The sequence below is a fragment of the Leucopleurus acutus genome (genome assembly GCF_964270905.1).
Source record: "Leucopleurus acutus genome assembly, chromosome: 12".
Lineage (NCBI taxonomy): Eukaryota > Metazoa > Chordata > Mammalia > Artiodactyla > Delphinidae > Leucopleurus > Leucopleurus acutus.
Window position 1 is genome coordinate 961,150 of NC_139154.1, and position 24,890 is coordinate 986,039.

Consider the following 24,890-nt stretch of genomic DNA (forward strand, 5'->3'; position numbering starts at 1 on the left):
GCTGGGGAGCCACCTTGGCCCTAAAGCAGGGTCTCCTAAGGGTGTAATGGAATTATTCCCTGGAGTCAGTGTTCTATATTCTTCTAGACCACTCCAGTTCACAAGAGCACACACTTGGAAGAAACTGACAGACATCAGGCCAATATTTAAGGCAACTCAGGTGTTTATTTCTGGCAAGCAGACAGAAGGAAGGTAGGTTTCACACTGCCTGAGGTTCAGGGCTCAGAATGGGGCAGGCGCTTGGAGGGGAGTGACCACATTTTGGGGGTTGAGCTCTTCATTAGCTGTGCCACGGTCACCTGGGGCTTTGGGGCACCTATGTGGGTGGAGGAGAGGTGCCACCTTCTTTGTCCTCCTTTTGAGGTTCAGCAGAGCTGAGCAGCACCTGGGTGGCTGGGTTCCACATGCTCACACCAGGAGCCAGCTCCAGTGCTTCCGGCAGCAACACGGGCTTCCGCATCACCTGGCACTTGGCCTCGAGAACTCGGGGCACGGGATGAAGCCACTTGTGAGGATCCTGGCTCTCCCCGTCCCCAGGGTCCAGGCCCTGCAGAGGTACGCGGGTGCGGCCAGCCCACAGCTCTCCCAGCAACTCGCCCTCCCCCTCCCAGCCGCTGGGCCACTTGGCACCCGGCCATAGTCTGGGGCTGGGGCTGCGGGCCACGTCGGGGCGCGCCGGGTGTGTGGCAAGAAAACGGAGCCCGGGACTAGCGAAGGGCAGCTTTGAACCAAAACCTGGCGACGGTAGGCCTAAACTTAAAGTAGGGAATTGGAGGCTGGGGCCGGGGCCCAAGGCTCGGAAAGGAACGCCAGGTGCGATAGGGAAGAACACTGACGGGGAGACGCGGACGCTGGGGGCGGAGGCTTGCGGTCCGGCTGGGGCCTCGATCTTCTCGCCCCGCTGGCGCCCGCGGTAGGCTTCCAGGGGGGACGTCTCGGAGTCTGGGACCAGAACCTCCGCCAGCGGGCGCACCCAGTGGCGCGACAGCCGCGCCGGGTCCAGGTGCGCCATCGCCGCCTTGCGGCCCATTCTGTAGTGCAGCGCGCTGGGCCGCGCATCGGCGCGCCCGGGCTGCTGCGGCTGGAACCCCCCGGAGGCGCTGAGCGTGGTGGGGCCGCCCGCAGAGGGGCCGGACACCGACACGACCGAGGGGATGCGGGGCACCTTCTCCTCCTTGAGCTCCGGCCGGTCTCCAACCGCGTACGGCTGCGGCTGGGAATAGTAGAGGTCCTCGAGCGAGAACTGAGAGCTGAGGGGCTGTGCCCTCTCGACAGAGGCCTGAGGGCTGGCTACCAAGGACAGCTCCAGAGAACGGTGGGGACTGCCGGCGGGCGCCATCTCTTTCGACGGTTGGCTGCTCGCGTTCAAGGATCCGACTGCAAACAGGTGGCCCCTCGCCTGGTCGTCCAGTTTCTCTAAAGGACCCCTGGGCCCTGTCTCCTGAAACAGGACCGGGGTGGGTAGGGGGCCCGGGGTGACTCTCAGTTCAGGAGGACGCTCCCAAGATTCCATCCGCTCCTGAGAGCCTGTATCCATCCACGATCTTCCTAAAGGGATCTGGTCCACGTTCTCTTGGTCCTGGGGAAATGCACCAGGGTGGAGGTGAGGGGTGAGTGGTGAGACGTCAGAAAGGGTAGAGAGGAGGTTGGAGCAGTCCAGTGAGGCCCTGAGGAGATCGAAGACGCGGCGGGGGCAGCGGTGACAGCTGGGAGGTAGCTGGGGGCTGAGCTTACTTCGCCTTGGAAGGTCTCCTCCAGCCCCACCGAGGTCAGCGCGTGTAGCACGGGCACGGATCCCTGAGCCCAGGCATCCGTCGTGCAAGACAAGGGTTCCTCGTCCTCGCCCCATGTGGGGTCCTCTGCCACTGCAGATTCTCCCTCGTCCCTGGCCAGGAAGCGCCACTCGGTGATCTGCAGCATGGCTTCCCGGGCCTGGCTGATGGTGAATGGAATGCACTGCAGAGGCGAGAAAGGGTCTCAGCCCAGCAGGGAGGGGTCAGGGAGAGGGGAGATGGGTCTGGAGAACAAGGATCCAGGCCCACCTGTTGAGTCAGGTAGACTTGAAAGGCAGAGTCCATGACTCGGGCCAGCAGATCAGCCAAGATGTCCCCCACCACTTCCTCGCCCTCTTCGAGAGCCGTGAGCGCCATCCACTCAGCCTCAGTGAGCCGCCCAGGCACTATGTCCACCTGCGGCACCACCGGAGCCGTAGGCGGCCGCGCCTTTTCCGCCTTGGATCGGGTCACCCCGCGGTCTCGGACCTGCCTCTGTGGGAAAGGAACAAGACAATCAGGGTGGGAAACTAAGGAGTGGAGAAGCAGTTATGGGCTAGGAGGAAGCTTCCTCAAGTGGTCTAGTAGGAAAGAAAGCCTTTAGAGAGGGATAATTTACTAAGAGACTACCATGTGACAGATGATTTTCAGGTGTGTGACCTAGCTAATTTAATTTTCATAACAGCTCACTAGCCCATTTTACAGACAAAGAAACTGAAACCTGACAGCAGTTTACCTCCACTTGCTTGGGATTACACAGTGAACCCAGGCTATATATAGCTCTAACTGCACAGTCCTTGCTATTTGCACTAGTTCAAAGTGTTCAAAACTCTTACAAGTTCAAGAACTTGAGAAAGAAAGTCAATAGGACTTCCCTGGTGGTGCAGTGGTTAAGAATCCACCTGCCAATACAGGGGACATGGGTTCCATCCCTGGTCTGGGAAGATCCCACATGCTGAGGAGCAACTAATCCCACAAGCCACAACTAGAGCCCACGCACTGCAACTACTGAGCCCATGTGCTGCAACTACTGAGGCCCATACGCCTAGAGCCCATGCTCTGCAACAAGAGAAGCCACCGCAATGAGAAGCCCACGCACCACAACGAAGAGTAGCCCCTGCTCGCTGCAACCGGAGAAAAGCCCGCACGCAGCAGTGAAGACCCAACACAGCCAAAAATAAATAAAGTTATTTTAAAATGTAGGGGAAAATAGTTTAAATTGTCATATAATCTCTGGGTGAGAAACAGCTGCCTAAGCATAAAAGTAATGTAAGAAATAATAAAGAAATGGTTAGATAAGTATATATACATATATATATATATGTCAAATTTTCCTCTGCTTATTTAAAAAAAAAATTCCTAATTAGAAGGTGATAATAGTAGTTTTCATTTACTGGCACTTAAAGTATATCAGTCACATACATGGATTCAATTCCTACATTTTTTAGACTACATACTATTTTTATCCCCATTTTACAGAATTTGCCCAGGACAACAGAGCAAGGAAGTAGTGGGGTCATATTTCATATGCCAGTCTGTCTGACTCCAGAGTTTGACTTTATCCTGCTTCCTAAACAAAAAATATGAGCAACAAATTTTAAAAAAGGATAAATATCCCCCAATACATTAAAAATGCATAAAATTTTTTAAAATCATAAGACCTCCAAGGATAATAAGCAAAGGACATAATATTTCACAAAAGTGGAACTGTTGATGACTAATAAACTTTTGAAAAGCTGTCCAACCTTCAAAAGTACCAATTCCAGTTTTATGAACACACACAAAGGCATATTCTGAAATGAAAATATATATTCTCTAAAATAGTCCCTGTGATGTCATTTATAATAGCAGAATATTGAAAACATACATCTAACAAAAAGAGAATAGGTGGCTAATTGTGTGCTACCTATATGATGGACTATTATGCAATGATTAAAGGCAGTCTTTAGGAAGAATTTACAATAGCATAGGTAAATACTTATGATGTAATGTTAACTGAAAGAAGCAGGATACAAAATTACATATCAAGTATGATCTCAGATATGTAAACCGATGTGTTGAAGAAAAGGAAAGCACAAAAATTTTAATAGTGGATATGTTTCTTTCCTACACTCTTCTCCATTTTATAAGTTCTCTACAGTGACTTTGTATCCTTTTATAATCAAGAAAAATCCACTGAAAAAGAAAAATCTAGTCCCCCAAAATCCATATTAAGGACATAGGAATTTAGTAGCAGATTCTTGGGAGCTTTCTCATTTCCCCACAACAGTCTCCCTGAACCTGATTCCTTCTAAAATTTACCTCCCAACGTAATCTTCCCAAACCTTTGCCTCCCCATCCCCACCCTTATTGCCTCATACATGGTGTTCCCCAAAATTCATTCTCCCCCAACTCTGGTGTTTCCTAAACCTCACGCTGAACTCAAAATCCCTTAAGCCTCATTTCCTCTCTCTGCTAGAGAGAACAGTCCACTTGGCAAGCCCAGGGAATGGCCCATGGCCCAGTCCAGGCTTGGCCAGAGCAGAGCAGGTAGGGAGAGTTGGTTCCTTAGACTTCCCCACCCAGCGTCTCATGTGACACCCGTGATAACGGCTTTAAACAATTGACTTTCAAGTACAGCCTCAGAATTGTTGTTTAATCCATTTCTTCCTCCTGAAATTCTCGAAATGTATCATATCTAGCAACACCTCTCCCCAATGCCTAATTCTGGTTTATCCATTCAAATGGGTACACCTCAGTATAAGAAACATTATACATGCATTAACTGTTTCCAAAGTCACTTCTTGTTCTTGAGCTCTGCACCACCCATTTAACCCCTTTCCCTCAGGTTCCAAGTGTGAAAACGCTTGTGAGTGGGCGTGGTGCAGGTGTAGATTTTCTGCCCTAGTGCACCGACATGGCTTCCTTGGTCATCTTGAATGCCCGCATGGAGGGCGGGCGCCGGGTGGCACAGAGCTGGCCCACGGTTCAGGACACCGATCTTAACGGTCTATCCCCGCTCTGGGGCACCCTCAGCTGAGCTAAAGCTCACCGGGCCTTCGTGCGTCATCGCCGCAGCTGTAGCTCCAGCCCCGGGCATCCAGCTGCTTTCCTGTCCCGCCGCCGCTGCTGCTGCCGCCTATCGGTCGCCTCGGCAACCACGCCGCTGGCGGGCTCGCCCCGCCTACAGTTGACCTGGCAGCAGCTCTGCGCGCTGCACGTTTGGGTTGCTCGCCCCACCCAACGGCCGTGCGTACGTGCGTCGTCTCTATGGTGGCGGCGGATTCGGAGGGACGGGACGCTTCTCGTGTCCGGCAAGCTGCTGGTGTGAACTCTGACCTGGTCCGGGGGCTTCGGGGAGCCAGGGCGAGGGAGGAAGGGCCTGGGGGCTACCCTGCTTCATCCCGCCTTGGCTCGGGCTCTTGGGGCCACTGAGTCCTGGGCCACCGCAATTCCTCCTCTGGGAACCCCTGTCGCCTCATGACTCAGCCCTAGGGTTCCCCTTGCCTGCTCCACAATACCCTTCCCACGCCATGTGATCCCCCATCACCATCCTCGAGGCCCTCATTCACATCACAACCCAATCTCAGGGGTCTCTCCCAGTGCCTCGTGACAGCACCCACTCCCACCTCCCAGCCCCCACAGGAATCTCCGCTGTCGTCTGTCTTCCGCGCGCCAGTGATTCGGGCGTCTCTCCCCAAGGATGTTCCGCCGGGAGCGCTCCATCCCCCTTCGAGGCTCAGCCGCCGCCCTGTGCAACAACCTCAGTGTGCTGCAGCTGCCCGGCCGCAACCTCACACATTTTGGAGTAGTCCATGGACCCAGCGCCCAGCTTCTCAGCGCTGCTCCTGAGGGTGTGCCCTTGGCCCAGCGCCAACTCCAAGCTAAGGAGGGCGCTGGAGTAAGCCCCCCACTTATCACCCAGGTGAGGCGTGGAGTTAGGAGTGGTGTTACTGAACCCAACCCTAAACCAGTTCTTCCTCTCCAAACCTCAAGGAACAGGCCTTCCCTAACCATCTGAATTTCCACACTTTTGAGTCCTCATTCCCCTGCTCTGACCACTTCTTCCTACTCTGATTCATCTCCCTCTAGGTCCACTGGTGTGTCCTCCCTTTCCGAGTATTGCTGGTACTCACCTCACATCGAGGAATACAAGTAAGAAGAGGACCTTCCTGCCCTCCCCCACTAGGGTCTTCTCTACTTCTCTCCAAGGCCCCTAGACCTTACCCCATTTATTTCTAAACATTTCCAAGCTGTTCAAATGCTTAGCCCCCTCTTCCTTATTTCTCATCTTCATGCCTTCCTTGTTTTCCAGTTCTTAAGTGCCGTCTCCAGTATCTGCCCTTTTATAAGTTGTATGACCTTGGGCAATTCAGTTAACTTCTCAGAGTCCCAGTGTCCTCCTCTGTTAAATGGAGATAGAAGTAGTGCCTACCTCCCAGGGTGGTTTTGAGGATTAGATGGGCTAAGGCTAACATGAGTATGTGGAGTAATCAGCACAGAGCTCAGCAAAGGTCAGCTGCGTCATGACCCCATCCTTGCCTTGGTCTTCCAGATGTATGAGTCTGATGGCTCCGTCATGGTCTATTGGCATGCACTGGATGCTGGAGATGCCTCTCTAGGTACCTGCAGGACTGAGTGGGTTGGGTGGGGGTAGGGAGGGTTTGCTGGGGTTAGGGGAGACGCTATTTCTAATCATTTTCCCCTCTCAGTGCAGGCTGTGTTTGCCCGAGGAATTGCTGCCAGTGGCCACTTCATCTGTGTGGGTGAGGGGGCCAAGGGCAGGGCGTTGGGGGGTGCTGAGGTATAGGGGTATAGCCTTTGGCCAGGAGGATGCCAAAGGTCTGAGGAAATTGTGCAGTGTTAGAGGGAAGGGTGGGAGTGAAGGGGGATCTGAGAGACTCCAAAAAGCCATGGTGGGGTTCATAGGGGCAGGGTGGGATAGGAAAAGGGTAGTGAAGGTAGGGGTGGGGCTGTTGGAGCAGTGAGAGGTGGGTTTGTTACTAAGGTTTCTGGGATGGTGGGAGTGCTGAGTGTGGTGGCTGGAGACCTGGGAGGATCAGGAAGCCATCAGTGGAGCACTGGTTCTGCAGGAATGTGGTCAGGCCGGGTACTGGTTTTTGACATCCCAGCCAAGGGTCCCAACATTGTACTGAGTGAAGAGCTGGCTGGGCACCAGACACCAGTCACAGACATTGCCACCGAGCCTGCCCAGGGACAGGTGAGTGGATTCCCCCTACTGTTCCAGTGAATCTGGGGGCCTCCCCACCTTGGGAGGCACGGGACCTGGGTTCCAGCCGTGGCTCTGCCACGAAGCAGCTGGATGACTTTGGGCAAATTGCCGCACTTTCCTAGGCTTTAGCAACCTCAGTTCCAGTGATGAAGCCTGAGATACTTTACATTTACGTGGCATTTAATAGTTCACTCACACTTTACAATACTGGTGTGAATGGAAGAGTTGGGACAGATGGTTTCTGAGATACTTTCCAGCTCTGACATGTGTGGCTTCCTTCTCTGAACTTCGGTAAGTTCAGGCCCACCTCCAGTGCTATCCTCTCCAGGAAGCCTTCCCCCTATTCCAGCTCCCGCTGATCTCCCTTAGCTGAACCCTGAATTGATACTGCCCTCAGACAACTCTTGTCTCCCCAGTTGGATTGTAAACCTCTTGAAAACAGGGTATGTATCATCTAATTCCTATGTTACACCGCACCTGGCACAGAGCTGGGCCCATGGGCTATGTTGGCTGCCTGGGTTTAGGGGTTGTCAAGAGGCCCAGAGTCTAGTCATGACTGTGGCTGGCTCACTGCAAGACCTCCAGAAGGTCCTAACACTATGGCCTCAGTTTCATCATCCATCCAATGAGGACAATTATATACCCAAACACATGGTGTGTGTGTTGGGGTCAGGGTAGGGAGTGAGACTATAAAGAATACAAGGAAAGCATTTTATGCCTCCAGGGGACCCCTCCAGCCAGTGATGGCTTCACATCTTGCCCTTTCCCTGGAGAGGCAAAGATGCAAATACTGCTTCCCTTCCCCTGCTGCCCTGTGTACAGGACCCAGCAGGGGAGAAAGGGAAGGGCTGATCCTGCCTTTCCCCTCAGGACTGCGTGGCTGACATGGTGACAGCAGATGACTCAGGCTTGCTGTGTGTCTGGCAGTCAGGGCCTGAATTCAAATTATTGACCCGAATTCCAGGATTCGGGTAGGTGAGGCGGAAGGGGGCTGAGGCCTTCCTGAGGTAGCTTCCGGGTGGGGAGTAGGCTTGGGTCTGGGAAATCAAAGTAGGGTATCACTCTTGCAGGGTCCCGTGCCCTTCTGTGCAGCTGTGGCAGGGGACCATAGCAGCAGGCTATGGGAACGGGCAAGTGCGTCTGTATGAAGCCAGTACAGGAACTCTACATGTCCAGATCGATGCCCACGCCCGGGCCATCTGTGCCCTGGATCTGGCTCCTGAGGTGGGCAAGGTCAGTCTCCTCCTCTGTCCCTACATACCCTTGTTCCTGGTGCTGGGATGTTGAGAGGAACTCCACAGGCTTATCTCTGCCACTCAGTGTCGGCCCCTCCTCAGGCACCTGGACTGGGCTCTACAGCCTACACCAGTCCCGTCAGCACGTTCTGACTCCCACTGGTCCTCCCTGCCTTTTTTTTTATAGCTACTCTCTGCGGCTGAGGACACCTTTGTACACATCTGGAAGCTAAGCAGAAGCCCAGAGGGTGGCTACATTGAGGTGTGTCTTGTGGAATGGGAAGGGGAGTGGAATGAGGACCCAAGCATGAGGCAGCAGGCCCTGAGCAGCTCTCCTCTCTCCCAGGTGGAGCACTGTCATGGAGAGTGTGTAGCCGACACCCAGGTGTGTGGTGCCCGATTCTGTGATCCTGCAGGCAGCTCCTTTGCTGTGACTGGCTATGACCTCGCCGAGATCCTGAGATTCAGCAGCATGTGAGAGAAAAGCAGCCCTCCGTTTCCCCTGTGGTATTTATAAAGTACCCGCCTCCACCCAGCCCTTGTCTGGTTACTCAGTATCATAGTCATACTTCACAACTAGTGAACTAAGCTCCAGGGATGAGGGGATGTGACAGGTCCAGACCAAGCCAAGAAGCAACCTGTCCTCAAGAACCAGGTGAAGGCTGATGTTAAATAACTTTAATGGTCAATGTGGGAGTCACAAGGGAGGTGCGTTCCCTCCCAGGGCTCTTCAGTGCCATCCTCAAAGCTGGTTAGTGCAGGGAGGTAGGGCAGGGTTGGTTCCAGTTTTCTCCCAGGAAGGGCTTAGGGGGTCCCAGCCAGCCCTGGGAATGAGTCCCTCAGCACCATGACAACCACAGCTTAAAAGGGGCTTCTGCTCCCCCTCCCCAGCCTATCCCCAGTCCAGCAGAGGAAGGGGAGGCCAAGCTGGCCAAGCTGCTACAAAGAGCGCCGAATCCAGAGCCCAACTGCACACAGCTCATCTCCTCTTCTGACCAGATCCTGTTGCCAGTGCACCATCTCACACTGGGGACTGGAGCCAAGTGTCGGGTGGCCCTTTGCTGCAGAGGCCTCTGGACTGTGGGGACCGCTTCGGGGGTAGAGGGGCAACCGAGTGAGAAGCCCCAGGGCAGTGGTCTGGGGGGACAGCATCCAGGGATAACGTTCGGGGTCTCCCCCAGGGCAGGGAATGGGTCTGGGCTGGGGTTGGGGCCACTGAAGCAGGCGAGCAGGGGCCAGACAGGGCAGGCTGGTCTGTAAACACTGCTAGCCAGGGTGGGGGCGTCTCCAGCCTCGTGCCCTCCCGCTGGGCCAGGATGTCTGTCACCGCTGCGATGTCATCCAGTGGCTCAATAGCTGTGGCACCGGGAAGGGATTGAGGGGAGGGGGCTAGTCAGAGCTTAGGCCCCAGACCTACTCAGCCCTGAGCATCACCTGTCACTGTAGGAGGAAAGCCAAGCCTGGATCTCAGCTGAGATTGCATTATCCTGCAGGAGCAGCCCCTCACTTGGGCCCCCTGGAGTCACAGGTTCTGATAAGACTGGGATATGGGGTGACAGGGTAGACAGGGAGAGGAGGGTGGGCAGAAGTAGGTGAAGAAGCCAAGAAAGAGGAGGAAAATGAAAGCAGTGCCAGGCAAGTGAAGGGTCAGAGGAGGAGACAGGAATCCACATGCAGAAAGGGAGACAGAAAAGAAGAAATTACGGGAAAAAAATCCATGAAATGCATCTGGTTCTGTGGGTTTTTGTTGTGAACTTCGGTGGAGGTGGTTTTAAGAAGAGTTGGAGAAGGGAAAGGAATGCTGGGTGGGACTTGGGTCCCCAGAGCTCTGCCTTAGCCCGAAGTGTGCTTTCTCTCTGTCTCCATTATCTGGGTTCCCTTGAAGCCCCCGACCCAAATTCCCATCAGGATCCCAGAGTGCACTTTCACTCACCCATCTCATGGTACAAGGACCCCTGCTTGGCCAGTACTTGGGGTGGTTTCCGAGGAGCAGGGGTTTCAATTTTCATTATTTCATCGCAGCACTGCTTCCACTGGCCTGCAGGGAGGGCATTGATTGGGGTGGGTAGGGGGAGGACTGTGAGAGGGCCAGGCTACCCTCTCCCCTGCTACATTCCTTTCCACACATTCTTGAAACAGAGGCCTCTGGTAAAAGTAACGATCCACAGTCCCTCCTGAAGGTTCAATCCAGCCCCCCCCCCTCTTACTCATGTCAAAGAAAAGCTGCCACAGAGCTTCCATCCAGCTCTGCAGGGCTCCCCGACTCTCTGCCTGAAGGGTGTGTGTCACCTCATCCTCCGCATACTGGTTACTGATGCTCAGGGTGAAGGGCCGGCCCGCTGCCTGGTCCAGCTCCCCTGCCCGGACTCGAGTCTCCTGCAGGAGAAAGACAGGATCTGCTTCCACCACCTTCACCTTGGTCACAGAAGTCAGCAGTGACATCAGGCAGGCTTGGTCATCCCTGCCTTAGAAGGAGGAGCTTGTGGGGCCTTCAAGAAGCCCTCTCATTTGCCTCCTACTGACCAGAGTGGAAAGAAATAGCAGGAAAGGAAGGGGACGAGACAGGTCGTCCTTAGGAAAAGAGGAGCAGACGGAGACAGGGAAGGAGGGGTTGAGTGAGGCAGGGAAGGCAAGGAGGCAGGCAGGAACAGGAATGCCGAGGCCTGAGGTCCCTCAGTACTTTCATAAGTCGGCAGGAATGCTAGCAAAAGGGCTAGGAAACAAAGAGGGTCCTTGGACTTGGGTTGGGAGAGAAAACCAGGAAACGGTGAGGGAGATGCAGATTGAACCTGAGGGGAAAGATGGAAGGAGGATGAAAAGTCCTAAACTGGCTATAGAACCCTCTCTGAGACTTGGCAGGGTCTAAGGTTGGTGAGTAGAAGGGACGATCATTTTCCAGTGATGCTGGTTGGGGAGAATATGGTCCCAACAACCCTGGCCCTGAAGCTGGGTGTGGTGCTGTTTGGAACAGGAGGCTAGCTTTGATCCCTTTGAGGTCTGTGCCCACCCTCCTGGGGCCTGATGGAGAGGCTCCCGAACCCTGCCACCTGGGTGGCTTCACCACCAGGGATTCATCACCTTGTTGATCGCAATAGTAAACAGCGGCTCCTCCCCAGTGTCTGTGTCTTCAGGTTGCCGGTAACAGAAGAGGTTTGTGCCTTTCAAGACTCCATGCACTCGCACCCAGTCCTGCAGCTCCCCAGTTTGCTGCATAAATGACTCAAGGTTTCCTAGGGGAATCACACCCCCAACACCCTTCTTCCCAGCCCCCCACAGAGAAACTGCTCCTTTCTGCCCACCCTCCTCTCGTCTTGCCATGCCCCTCCTTCCTCCACCCAGATCTTGCTTTTTCAATAGTTCTTTGATTCCTGGGTCATCTGGCTTTCCTCTGCCTTCTCCCTGTTCCCTTCCACTCCTCAGGGCCCCTCACCTGCACCCTGAGGGTACCACTTGCAGTAGGCTGAGTCATGCAGAAAGGCTGAGCCACCAGACGGCAACACACGCTACCATAAAGGGGCAGCCAGGCGGGGTTCTCCTCTGGGGCAGGAAGAAGCGCAGGGTGAGGGTGGGGAATGTGAAGGGGACCATCCAACGGCCCCTCTTCTCACCATCCAGCATCCCCCACATACACACATACTCACCATGACTGGCGAGGGTCAGGTCATGTGTGCGGAACCCATCTTGCACTGCTGCCAGGGTGAGTGTGGTATGAGCCAAGAGGTGGTAACGAGGACCACTACAGGACAGAGAAGTGGGCAGGAGCCTAATGAGGGGCATGTTGGATGGCAGGAGCTGTAAGCTGAGGAGGTCTGCCCCATTGTTCAGGCTGCCCCACAGAAAACTAGCTTGCCTCCCCCACAGGGGTTGGAACATTTACTGCACTCCTGCTAAGTGCCGGGGCCTGTGCTTTAAATATGTTATCCCACTGTGTTCCCACAACAGCCCTGAGGCAGCTTGAGGCTTAAAGAGGTTAAGATATCTGCCCATAAATATAGCTTAGAGTTGGAATTTGAATCTATATCTGTCTCCAAAATAAGCACTCTCTTCATTACCTGGAAGGTTTTCAAACTGCTGCTCAGAGACCCAGTGGTTCCACTAGGTGCCTCCAGGTTCCTGTAGGCAACACCACAGGACCCAGGCTACCCTGCTTCAACCAGGGGCACTCTGTTCTATCCACATAAGATGTATTTGCTGCTGCCAAAAAGTGATGACCCCAGAGCCTAGCTCTTCCTGCATTCCTACTGCTCTTCTCAGTTGGCTTGGGGTACAAGCCCTGAGGTACAAGCCAGAGTGCCTCCCAGCTATGTGACCACTGCTTATTCATATCTGTCTGCATGTCCTGGCAGCAGTGCAAAATAAGTTCTGCATGCTCAACACAGCTCAGAGGTCACCTGTGGCCAGCTGAGGGCAGTGGGGGAATACAGGGCCTTACCCAACAGCCGGGGTGGGGAGCAAGATGGGACTGCTCCCTGAGCCCCCAGCTGTCTCCAGAGATGCCCGCACACGCCTCCCCGAGGAGCGGCCCAGCGAGCTGCTGAGTTTGGTGGCAAGCCTCTTGGGGGCTCCAGCCAGGGCCCCCTCCTCTTCCACGCAGGCCCCATACAGCTCCAGCCGCAGTTCAAAGTCTGGCCCTGCCTCGGCACTATAGGAATATGGGAGGAAGAGAGGACAGGAGGATGGTCTGGGGAAGTGCTGTGGTGGAGGATGGATGTCATGCAAGTACAGGACAGCTCCACAGGGAAGGCCCATCTCCCTTCCTCCCTCTCCTCTCCCTCCCCTCCCCTGTGGCTACCTCATCCAAGGATTCGAGCAGAGTAGAGAAAGGTGGGAGCCATAGGGATGAGGTACTCATACTCACAAGAGCACGTTGTTCTGAAAGGAGATGTCTGTGAGGGTCCTGTCCACCAGGATCATCTCCGTGTCCTGAATGTGTTCCCCTATCTGCAGCAGCAAGAACACAGCCCAACGGTGCAGGTCTGGGGACAGAAAGCAAAACTGGTAAAGATGTGCCCCACAGGGACCTCCAATCTCAGGGTCACTCCCTTAAATTTGTCCCACGTGTGTGGAACTCACCGCCTTTGTTCTTGAAATATTCTGTGTCCTTCCACATGAGTGGAATCCGGAGATCTAAGGGGCAGACGGATAGGAATAGATGTTGAGATGGGGCAGGAGATCTTATCATTGGGCAAAGAATGCCAACAGCTGGGGTAGTTGTGCTTCTTACCAGAAATGCAGACCTGGCCACGGCAGGGGGAGCGCTCAGCGGGCGGCCCACTGTCAGAAGGCCTGTGGGCAAATCACAACGTCCTAGCCTGGCCTCTTGACACTATTCCCCCTGGCTCTGGTTCCCAAGGGCTCTAGGACACCCCTGGCCCAGGACCCAGCTGCCAGGTCCCAGCCAGGCTGACATGGCAGGGCTGAAGGACTGTTAGGGAGAGTTGTCAGTTGAACCCAGGAGGTTGCTGGGCTTGGGAATGTTAGAGGCTCTTAGCTCACACACACAGTACAAGCTCAGGCCACCCTCCGCACAAGCACCCTTCCTGACCACCTCCCCAGACTCCTGCCAGGGAGAAGTGGGGCTTGAGGACACAGGTGCCCACAGAGAGAGACTCCCTTTTAAGGACTCTTCTCCATTAACCCCCAGGCTTGGAGGAGTTTGCAGGCTTTGTTTTTAACAACAAAGGAGGCTGCTTTTCTCCACCATCTCATCACTTCAATAAAGGAGGGTACTGGATCAGTCAGAAAATCAGGAACCTAAGTAGGGAACATTTGTGTTCCATTTACTGCAAATCTCTCTCCATCCTCCCCCTCAGCTTTGATTTCTCCTCTACCCTTCTGGCTAGATGGGCCGAACCTTCCCAGTGCCCCAAGTTCCCCAGTCCCCCCCCCCCCCGCAGGGGGGACATCGGCCTTCCTCCCCTCCCCGCCCATCATTAGGACTCACCGAGCTTGTGTCCCTCTCCTAAGGTGATGGCCAGCTTATCCATACTAATTTATAATTCATTATAATGAAATTAGTGACTTAGCCTTAAACTAAATGATGTGGCATTGATGGCAATGTGTTTAGCTGCCAGGGACTTGGGGTGCACCTCAGATCACGCTGTATGGGCTGTGTGGGGACTTGGGCAGGGCAGAGCCTGTCAATGGCCGCCTCTTAAGAGACAGCAAACTCACAGTAGAAGGTGTCCCCATGCCTGCTTGCTCTTCGTTTAACTTTATGGAGCAGCCTTCCCCTGGTGTCTTCATGGGTGCACTCTGGAGGCTTCCTGGCAACCTCTCCTTGTGTCAGCCTTCATGGATGAGCTGGGATGACACTATGTCGGTGAGGGGCCTGGACCTTCTCCCCACTCAGCCTTGTGGGATCAAGCAGGTTACTTTGCCAGAAGCCAGTTTTCCAAATGACCAGTTCACCAAAAATGGTCAGTTCTCAGAACGATCAATTTGCCAAATACTTTTTCCCACATTTTAGTTTTACCAGAGCATCGCCTCAACCATTTCAGTACAGATTTGTCAGATCAGCAGTCTAATGCCAGTGTAGGTTGTGTTTCACATCCAAGAGTGGAGTCCTTTTAGTGCACAATCTAATTTATGTGAGTGGGTAGGCTTTCCCTCAAATTTTTTTTTTTTTTATTATTTCTTTTCCCAATCCCTGACTCTAATGAGGCAAACCCCAGGTACAATGAACTATGGTCAGTTACAGTAAATTGGTCATTTAGCAAATTGGCCATTTGGTGAACCAGCTATGAGAAAATTAGCTTTCCAGAAGCCAGCCAGCCAGACTCATCAGATCACAGGCAGGGCTTAGCAAATTAGCACTTTTGCATGACTACTCCTCAGACTGCCAGCCTTTCACCAGATACACTGGCTTTCCTGAGCCAGTGTCTTGCAACTCACTAGTGCACCTCTGGGCAGCACACTGTGGTGGTAAAACACCAAGGTGTCTTCTAGGACCCTGGTAAGTCTTCACCAGGAAGTCATCTTCAGGGTGCTCCATACTCCATACTCCATAAACACACACACTGCGCCACTACTCCCATAAAGCCTCGCTTCCCCCCTGCTCACCGCCGGCCTGTCTTCCTCAGCACCTGCGCCTCCTTGCGCCGCTGCAGCTCGCCCATGTAGCTGAGGATGCGGCTGTTGCACACTAGCAGGCTCTTGGTGGCTTCCAGAGCCTGCTCTCGCTGGGAGCAGGCCGCCAGCAGCTTGCAGGTCCCTTCCCTCATCCGGATCTCATGGTCTAGCTTTCTTTGCAACTCTGTGTCCTAGCCGGAGTGGGGATAAGGATGAGAAGGAAATGTCAATTGGGGGACAGGTTGAAGCACCCTTCATTCCCAGGTGGACTGTGGCCCACGAGGAACTGACAAGAAACTTATGTTTCAGGCAACTAAAGGTCAAGGGTTGAGTCTCAACCTCAGCAGCCCACAAATAACCAGAGAGACTTTGTTAAAATTTATACTCCCTCTAGGAGTATAAATTTTTTTCAGCCTCTTTTGAGCGCAATTTGGAAAAATATGTAAAACCTACAAATTCACATATCCTTTGATCCAGCTATCCAACATCTAGGAGTTTATCCTACAGATATAGTTACACTTGTGGGCAGAGCCATATTCATTGCAGCATCATTTTAAAACACCAAAATTAAAAGTCCTTCAATAGGGCATTGGTTAAATAAGTTATAGCACATCTATACCATGAAATATGGACTATTGCAGACATTAAAGAGTAAGATAGACATGTGCAAAAATGAAGCGATCTTCAAAGTATATGAAGTGAGAAAAGAAAGAACAGCATGCTACCATTTGTACACTATATATATATATATATATATATTCATATACATATCGATAGACATGCATAAAATAGTAGTGGCTGTGGGGCTGGGAGCCAGGAATGGAAAATCAATTTATGATACTTTATATATATGCTCCTTTACTACTGTACTATTGGAAATTGTGTTACCTTTTAAAAAATTAAATCTTCTGAGTTAAAAAAAATAATAAATCACGAGACCCCACCTCAGAGTAGCAGAATAAGAATCTCTACGAGTGGGGCATGTGCATTTTTTGGAAAATTCCCCAAGTGACTCTGAGGTGCAGCCCAGGCTGAGAACTACCACCTAAAGGGAATGGCCACAGATAGTAAAGGCCATCCTGGCTTACCCCAAAGACTCAAGTGATGAGAGAGGACATTTAGTTGGCAAGGGGTCAGTGGAGAAGGAGCATACCGCCTACAGTGTTCATCCATGCTGCACAGAATGCAGTACACACCCCAAATTTGGGCACCTGCCATCTGCTGGCCCTCTGAGTCTGGGAGGTAAGGACAGAGGCAAGGAATGGGGATGGGAAAACAGGTAAAGCAAGTCAGGAGTGAGTAGGCACTTAGCACAATGCCCAATGCACAGCATATGGTATGCATGGGGCGGGGTGCTTATTTTAACGATGCTACTTCAGCCCAGTAGCATTCACCCAATAACACTGGAGCATCCCTGTGCTGTCCGAAGCTCCATATTTGAGATCCAGCTGGGAGGTGAGAGATGCAGACGTTAATGGCTGCTCCGTAAGTGCCACGTCATGGCACACACACACTCACGGGAAACAGACCCTATTTGTTTCTGGCTGAGGTGATGGGGAAGGCTTCAGAGAAGAGGTGGAAGACTAACCCTATTACAGTGTACAAATCAGAAGGCAAGCCAAGTGGAGTCACAGGGTTGGAAGAGGAGGATGAGTGTGACTGCACAAAACCAAAACCTGTCTTCCCCCTCACACCAGCTCTTTTCCACACTATGTGCCCTTGCTTCTTTCCTGATGACTCCAGCCTTCAAGTCTCCAAGACCTCAACACCCTAAATTCCTGCTTCCGGGAATTGCCTTGTCCAGCCTCCCTGCTGATTCTTCCTTCCCTACTTGAGCTGGGCCAGACTTTCATCACGTCTCACCTCATCTCATCACCCTCACTATCCACATTTCCCTTCCTGACCCTTCAGAAATAGGCCAACCGGGTACCTACGCCGCCTCCACCAGGAAGCCCTCTCAGACTACACAGCTGCCCCTACCCCCACCATGACTGCCTGCACCAGGGTCCCACCTCTGCTACGGTTTGCTGCTTGCCAACCCCTATCCCATTCTGCATCTAGCTTCTACCACAAACACCCCCAAACAGGTGAGGGGGGTGGGGCCGAGCAGCGTCCGCAGGCCACCTCCTGACTAGCCTTTTGGTCCCGGCCCTAGCGCTCACGAATTCTTCCCTAGCCCTGTCCATTGCACGTGCGGCGCAACGCGGGCATTGTCCCTGGTCCGGGGAGCCGCCCCGCCCGCAGAGAGAGCCGATGACATCATCTACCAACTGCCGCGAGAGCGGCCGAGGGGCTCCGGGACGCAGGCGGTCCCTCAGTCCCTCTGTGCGATTGGCCCGGTTAGGCTCCAGGTGGTGCTAACCACAGAGACCTAGTCGCGGAGGAACGGTACCTCCGGGAGCACCGGCCTCACTCTAGAAAGGGCTCCAGGCTCCGGAGCTGCCGGAGGCCAGGGGGCCCCTCCGGGTTGCAGTTGCCCTCCAGGATGACTCCTGGCCCGGGTGCATACGGGAGGGGGATAGTGTATACATCGGAATAACTGGGGCTGCAGAGAAGTCGCTGTATCCAGCCTGGATGAGTCGGACTGGGGGTGCAGACACCCTGGCTACCACTCTCCCCCCATGCACTCGGGTCCGAATCCATTCTCCCACGGCCCTCGGTGGACAGTGCCATAGAAATCTCCCATCCTTTAGGCAGAGCACCTCGGGAATCCTGACGCAGGCTCTGGATCCCGGAGCTTCACCCCCATCTCCGTACCTCAGGTATAGCTCCATGTCGCCCCCCTCCCCACCCACACACCCTCTCTTCCCAAGCCGGCAGTACTTTCACCAGACTCCCCTGGGAAAGAGCCCTAAGCTGGACTCCGCTCAGGGCCCAAGGGGCTGAAGGAGGATGAGTCATGGGCAGAAGCCCCAGCACACATTAGGCCCTCTCTGGACATCCTTTCCAGTTCCTCCCACTCCCTTCTATCTCTGACTTCCCTCTCTGCTTCTCATCACCTTATGTTCCCTTTAGAATCTCCACCAGGGCTAAGTTCAAATCCTGGCTTAGGAACTTGACTAGCCATGAGAACTTAACCTCTGGAGCCTCTGTTTGTAAACTGGGGGTGGGAGGGCGTGGTAATTCCACCTCCTACTGTTTGAGGATTAAATGGGAAAGTCTAACCCCTACCTGGGCCCAGCACTCCCACCTTCCCTTTAATTGCAGCTTAAGTTGCCTCCTCCAGAAAGTCTTCTTGAATTTACACTTCCACGACTACCTCTCTTGCTAATCCCTGAAACATCAATGGGATGGGGGTTGGGGAACTGCTGAGCTTCCTGGAGAAAGAACACAGCACCCTCAACCAACCCAAGACTGAATGAGAGATGATCAAAGTGAAATCTAAGCCCCCTCCTCTTCCCCAGAACTTGGGCAGAGCTCCTATGAAGAAAAATTACATGGAGGGGGAGGCATGCAGAATTCGAACATTTAAATACCTAGACCAGCCATGGCCAATAAGATCTTCTGCAATGATGGAAATGTTCAGCAGCCATCTAGCACATGAAATGTGGCTAGAGTAATTAAGGAACTAAATTTTTTATTTTATTTCATTTTAATTAACTAAATTTTAAAGTTAATAGCCACATGTAACTAGTAACATGGACAGTGCAGAGGACTAGGGATGGCAAATAGGTTTTATTTCATATGCCAACAGAGGACAATATGTAGTGTCAGAGTCCCAATGGGATCCTTGGGCACCTTTCTCCATTTTAGAAAAAGATGATCCTCTCCAGGCAAACAAATTAGATAAAGGTGTCCCCTCCTCACACCACCTGAAACCAGACCAGGACTCCTGCCACTATGCAGTGCCCTTATGAAGGACACAACCTGCATAATTTATGCCAAGGTTGAGCTGAGAAAGATTGTGAGGCCATGCGTGGATTTGTTGGTGAAGACTGCCATGATTGACTCGTAATGTCTATCATGATCTAGGGAGTGGGGACCCGGTTGAGGGTACAAACACATGTGCAATAAATTCCCCTTCTGAGCTGGACTCTCTACTGTCCTGCCTGTGACCTCCCTTAGCAGCAACACCCTGCCTGGTTCAGGCAGTCACTTCCTCAGCTTCCTCTCTCTTCCCCATCTCAGTAAATGACCACATCGCCCAGTTGCTTAGCCACACACCAGAGAGTCATCCTGGAGCCCTCTCTTGGCCGCACCCACATGTCCAGTACGTCAGCAAGCCCTGTCAGATCTACCACCATCATCTGAAATCCACCCCCTTCTCCCTATCTCCACCAAGAGCGTTTAATCCATACCACCAGGTTCACTCCCCTAAGGCTATAACGACCTCCTAGCTGGTGGTCTTCTGCTATTCGTCTGGCCAACCCTTCTCCCTCCCACCCCCCACCCCTGCCTAGCCTATTCCTTTCAAACACAACAGCCATCATTTTAAAACATTAGATAAGTTGTCCCCTTGCTTAAAACCCTTCCATGAGCCAACATCACACTTAGAGTAAAATCTAAATGCCTTGTCACGGACTACAAAGCCCTGCATAATCTGGCTCGCACCCATCAGCTCAACCCCAGCTATTATGTTCCAGCCCCACTGGCTCTCCTTCTTCCACAAACATATCACCATCATCCTCATTTAAGAGCCTTTTGCCCTTACTATGCCCTCTGTCTGGAAAGCCCTTCCTCCCATCTTTACATATCTTCATATCCTTCTGGTCACAGCTCAAAGAGCTCACAGAGCCCTTCCCTGACTCCTACATCTAATGCTGCCCCCCCTACCCGATTTTTATTACACCCCCCCGTTTTCATCATAATTTCACTATGTGAGATTATTAGTTTGCATGCTTCTTGTCTGTTCCCCCAGTAGAATGGACCTTTCCTGTTTTGTTCACTGAGGTATCCCAAGATCTAGAAAGAAGCTGACATATAGTAGGTGTTCAATAAATGTGATTAAGAATAAATAAATGAGGGACATCCCCGGCAGTCCAGTGGTTAAGACTCTGCCTTCCAATGCAGGAGGTGTGGGTTCGATCCCTGGTCAGGGAACTAAGATCGCACATGCTGTGGGGTGCAGCCAAAAACTAAAAAAAAAAAAAAAAAAGGACTTCCCAGTTGGCGCAGTAGTTAAGAATCTGCCTGCCAATGCAGGGGACACGGGTTCAACCCCTGGTCTGGGAAGATCCCACATGCCGCAGAGCAACTAAGCCCGTGTGCCACAACTACTGAGCCTGCGCTCTGGAGCCTGCATGCCACAGCTACTGAAGCCTGCGTGCCTAGAGCCCACGCTCCGCAACAAGAGAAGCCACAGCAATGAGAAAAGCCTGTGCACTGCAATGATGAGTAACCCCCCGCTCGCCGCAACTAGAGAAAGCCAGTGAGCAGCAACAAAGACCCAATGCAGCCAAAAATTAATTAATTAGCTAACTAATTTAAAAAAAATAAAATAAATCTATTTAAAAAAAAGAATAAACAGCTCCCTGCCATCTTCAGGGCCACAGAATCCTGCCCTAGAGTCCTCTTCCCCTTCTCTGGTAAGACCATCTCCTTCCTGCAAACCTCTCACATTGAACTCCCCTCTTCTTCCCATACCTAAAAGGAGCCCTCAGCCCCAGAACACACATCCACACCAAACCACAGAGCTTCCAGAAATAGGTGTGAAGACCCTGTTGCCAACACAGTACTCTAATTGGCAGAACTGAACCTGGGTCCACACGGAGCACCCAACGAAGGGCTTACAGAACCGCCTATCCCTCTCCCCACTTGGAGCAGACTCTGCTCTCCCTGCTCAGCCCCAGCAGGAAAGGGCAGAGCAGAGATGGGCTGGGATGCTGTGGAGGAGGTGCACTCCAGGGGTGGGGGCGTTACCTCCAGGCTGAGCGCCATCTGCCGGATGTAGAGCATATTCAGGTCCTCCAGGATGTGCAATCTGTCCTGCATCTCTGTGCCCCCCAGGTGCCCCTTCCCTTGTTGACCCCTCAGAAGGGTGGGGCGAGCAAGCACCACGCTGCCCCACAATTCCTCCCGCTGCTCCCCTGGTCTTGAAAGAGGTGGGCAGTTCTTGGACAGAGGGCAGAGGCAGCCCCTGTCCCTCTTGCACTCCCGTTAGACCCCTCTGGCTGCTGTGACAAACTTTCCTTGCCTACCGCTGTTCCAGGGCCCTGATGGGAGCCAGGCATGGAGGGAAAGGAAAGCGAGGTGAGGATGAGCAGGGTCCCCGGAGAGGAGGCCAGCTGCAGAGGGGACTCTGGGCACAGAGTGTCCAGTCTTGCTTTGGTGGCAGCTGTTCTCCCAGCTGTGGAAGAAAAAGGCTCTTTCATTCCGACTCTGGCCCCTCCCCAGCCCCCGCCCACATCCCTGGTCTGGTGGACAGAGAATCTGTGTGCGGTAGGGTGTGAGGGGCAGGCACAACTGAAAGGGGGCAGGGAGGGGACACTTCATGCAGGTTCTACAGAGTCGTGGGGTTTGTCAGGAGGTTGCTTTCTGAAAGGGGTTCTGGCTTAGTTTGAGGAAGAAGAAGGATAACGGTGAGGACCTTATTGAGTGAGCCCAGGGAGTGGGACAGAGGGGTAAATGCGGCTCAACCCCCAGAGCCACCTCTTTCAACTTGGGGCCCCCATCCAGCCCGCCCCACCCTGGGTTCACAATTACCTCGCTTTTCCAGCAGAAGGGAGGAGACGGAGGGAGAAAGGCAGGGGTGTGCCTAGCTGCTGCTGCCCCCGCTCCCCTCTGCGGGCCCCTTCCCTTCCAGACAGGAAACCAGCCCCGATTCCCAGCCAGCTGCAGCTTTGCCACCCCCCTCCACCCCAGGCCCACGGAGTCACATACCGCTCCGCCGGGTCCCAGCGGCTCCGCCCCGGCTCCTCCGCTACGGCCCCCAAAAGGCCGGGCTTATCCCCGGCTCCTCCGCTACGGCCCCCAAAAGGCTGGGCTTATCCCGGGGGCGGCCCCAGCTCACAGGCCCCTCCTCCGGGTCCCTGGGCCTGCCCCTCACTCCCCCACACTGGCCCCACGCGGCGTTGCTTATGCTGGACCCGACAGAGGTCCTCTCCCCGAGGCCCACTAGCTTCAAAGTCAACGAAGCCCCGGGACACTGGGACACCGGTGTGAAAGAGCCTTTGTTCTGGGCAGGCTGTAGGGTAAAGTGCAGTTCTGGGCAGGCTGTAGGGTAAAGTGCAGAAGCCAGGCCTGGAATCCCGGCAGGGAGGGGTGAGGAAGGCCCTCTCACTTAACCCTTTCCAGGCCAAGCAGGAAAGGAGAGCTGACCTTGGGGATAGCCTCTGCTGTAGCTACTCGCCCTGTCAGTCCTAGCTCAGCCCCACATCTTTCAGACCCTCCTGAGCCTCTTTAGGGAGTTACAGGTAAGGCTCAGACCTGAGCAACGTGTAGAGTGGTGGGCCGAGGAGGCAACTGTAGAGGCTGGACTCCTCTTAGGCCCCAGGAAAGGAGGCTGAAAGTTTGAGTGCGGGAAGTAATCCCAAATCTTTAATAAGGACCCCCCTCACTCCCGATTCTCCCAGCCACAGAGGAGCAGCTGGGGAGGGTTTCAGCGAAGGGGGCAGACCGGCGGAGAAGTCAGGATTGATGATGGAGGCTGTCCCAGACGGTTGAGACAGGTTGTGGGTTGCGGCTGGAGCCCAGGGAAGGAGCGGGCGCCTAGGCCAGGAATCTGTTAGAGCCCGCCTGGTTGCACACCGCCCTTTGCTCCGGGATGCCGTGAAGGACCGGGGTAAGGCACATTTGGGGAATCGAGCCTAGGGCCCCTTAAATTGAAGCCAACCCGAGGTTTTTCCAGGCGGAGGCAAATCATCCCAACTGGGCCAGGTAATGTCTGGGGTGGCACGGTCCGATTAACGTGCAGACGGTCCGCGCCTGACTTTTTAAGTCAACAACTACTAGTTTGTACCAGGCCCGCGGCGTCTCCGCCCCTCGGCGCGCGCGGGCGGGGCGGGAGGCCCAGGCGGCCCGGGCTGCGGGAGCCCGGGGAGGGGAAGGCAGGGACGCGGGTCTCTCACCTCCGGTGGGTCGCAGAAGAGGCTGAGTCGGAAGCGGCCGCGTTTGAACTCCATCTCCAGGGCAGAGCCCCTGGCTACGGTGACCCGGCTCCGGTGGTTTCGGGAGAACATGCTGGCGGTCCCCCGCCTTTGCCTGCCCTCTGCACTCCCCGCGCCGCCCGGCCCTGCCTTGTCTCGTAGGCTTCTGTCCCTCGCCTACCGCCAGCTAGTCCGGCCGGGAATCTCCCACGGCCCGGTTCCCAAACTCCGCCCCCGGAGACGACACCTGGGCCGGGCAGGGCGCGGCACGCTCTCCCTCCACTCCAAACCCCCGCCCCCGCCAAAGGCCCTGCCCGCCGGGCCAGTCCCGGTCCCCAAGCAAGCCTGACCCGACAGCCGGGGCACCCTACACCTCGCGAGCACTGAGGCGGGGCGTCGTCCCTTCCTGCCCGGGTAGCCAGCGCCTCACCTGGGCATGGGGCGAGCCCAGAGAAGCCCCGCCCCCTGCCGCCCCCACTCGGCTAGCCAGACTCCCTGCGCGCGGAAAATCCCGGGGCCCAGGGATCGCCGAGAGGCACACAGCCCGGCCTTGGGATGGCGCCCAATCTCACCTCTAAGCAGCTTCCGAGGCGACTGTTTCAACTTCCTACTGTCCCAAAGGTCCTTTCTTCGTCCCCCTACCCACTAAAGCTCCCCTCCGTCCCTAGTGGCCGCAGTTCACGTGTCTGGTAGCCCTGTTCTGTTACTTACTAACCGTGGATCCTTGGCTCTGTCACTAAACTTTCTGAGCTTCAGTTTTCTTACTTGTGCAATGGGGATACACTAATTACCTCCACTCCTCAGGTCGCTATGAGGATTACATATGAGAATGAGTGTAAAATGCCCAGCATAGTTCCTGGCACAAGACAAGCACCCCGTAAGTGCAGCTATGAAGAAAAACGACCAGGTAAAGCACCTTTGTGCCCTTGGATGGGGCACCAGTGACCTCAGCTCCCTGGACCCAGACTTTAAGTGCCTTAAGAGGGTGAGGATATCTATGACCTCATATGGGCTCTCAGCTGTTTTGCTGGGTCGCTGAGACAGGGTTAGGATTCACAGCTTCTGCAGAAAAAGGGGCCACCCCCAGCCTCCTGGGGCAGAAGGAAATGGCAGAGGATTAGCTTGCTGACCACACGTGAGGAGTTTTCTGGGGACTTATGAACTTACTGGGGAGAACTCGAGAGAGAGTGGGGCTCCTTCACAGCCAGAGCCGGAGAAATACCAGCTTATAGCTTTAGAGAGCCCAGGTTAGAACTGCTCTGCTATGACAAATTACTCAACATTCTTTTAGAAAACCTGACTTAAAATTACTTTGGCAAAAGGGGAAATATATGGCTTAAGGAACAATAATATCCAGGGGTCAGGCTTTAGTTGTGGCTTGACCCAGGCATTCAGCATCACAAGGATTCCATCCCTCTCCTTCATCTGGCTCTGCTTTCCTCCATGTTAGCTTCACTCTCCACAGCATAGCAAGATTGTTGCCAAAAATTCTGGGTCTATAATATTTTCAGACTTAAATTCAGCAGAAAAGGGAACATCTGTTTCCTGAAGCTCCTACACATGTCTGGGATTCACT

General features: G+C 53.9%; 3 protein-coding genes across 8 annotated transcripts; 1 reads left to right on the plus strand and 2 right to left on the minus strand.

The window, feature by feature from the left end:
• Positions 1–316: 316 nt before the first annotated feature.
• Positions 317–4,821, minus strand: LOC309970168 (uncharacterized protein C2orf81 homolog; the record flags this gene model as incomplete). Its single annotated transcript, XM_082852422.1, has 4 exons — positions 317–1,579; positions 1,735–1,956; positions 2,043–2,267; positions 4,804–4,821. The coding sequence occupies 4 exons, from the start codon at positions 4,819–4,821 to the stop codon at positions 317–319; spliced, it is 1,728 nt and encodes a 575-aa protein (XP_082708548.1).
• Positions 4,822–5,042: 221 nt separating this feature from the next.
• On the plus strand, positions 5,043–8,761 carry WDR54 (WD repeat domain 54). Its single transcript, XM_082851240.1, has 10 exons — positions 5,043–5,076; positions 5,388–5,676; positions 5,844–5,906; positions 6,307–6,373; positions 6,464–6,517; positions 6,845–6,972; positions 7,855–7,955; positions 8,055–8,217; positions 8,407–8,481; positions 8,566–8,761. Exons 2-10 carry the CDS (start codon positions 5,455–5,457, stop codon positions 8,695–8,697), a joined length of 1,005 nt encoding a protein of 334 aa, XP_082707366.1. The 5' UTR covers positions 5,043–5,076; positions 5,388–5,454; the 3' UTR covers positions 8,698–8,761.
• A 137-nt stretch (positions 8,762–8,898) lies between these two features.
• RTKN (rhotekin) lies at positions 8,899–23,589 on the minus strand (the record flags this gene model as incomplete). Of its 6 annotated transcripts, none has more annotated exons than XM_082852093.1 (12): positions 23,297–23,589; positions 15,282–15,481; positions 13,444–13,505; positions 13,293–13,346; positions 13,078–13,195; positions 12,652–12,861; positions 11,861–11,955; positions 11,650–11,756; positions 11,298–11,426; positions 10,427–10,595; positions 10,153–10,257; positions 8,899–9,575 (listed from the first exon to the last, which is right to left on the minus strand). In XM_082852093.1, the coding sequence occupies exons 1-12, from the start codon at positions 23,405–23,407 to the stop codon at positions 9,241–9,243; spliced, it is 1,695 nt and encodes a 564-aa protein (XP_082708219.1). In that variant the 5' UTR covers positions 23,408–23,589. The 6 variants fall into 6 exon arrangements, with proteins under 6 accessions (XP_082708219.1, XP_082708222.1, XP_082708221.1 ...); XM_082852096.1 differs by lacking the exon at positions 23,297–23,589 and adding an exon at positions 22,110–22,392 and having other exon boundaries at positions 15,282–15,474; XM_082852095.1 differs by lacking the exon at positions 23,297–23,589 and adding an exon at positions 22,110–22,392.
• Positions 23,590–24,890: the final 1,301 nt, after the last annotated feature.

Bases quoted from the DNA above. Each gene is read 5' to 3' on its own strand.
- WDR54 (XM_082851240.1), top strand. From the start codon at position 5,455: ATGTTCCGCCGGGAGCGCTCCATCCCCCTTCGAGGCTCAGCCGCCGCC. The intron at 8,218-8,406 runs GTCAGTCTCCTC...TTTTTTTTATAG, and splicing joins TGGCTCCTGAGGTGGGCAAG to CTACTCTCTGCGGCTGAGGA. The intron at 8,482-8,565 runs GTGTGTCTTGTG...CCTCTCTCCCAG, and splicing joins CAGAGGGTGGCTACATTGAG to GTGGAGCACTGTCATGGAGA.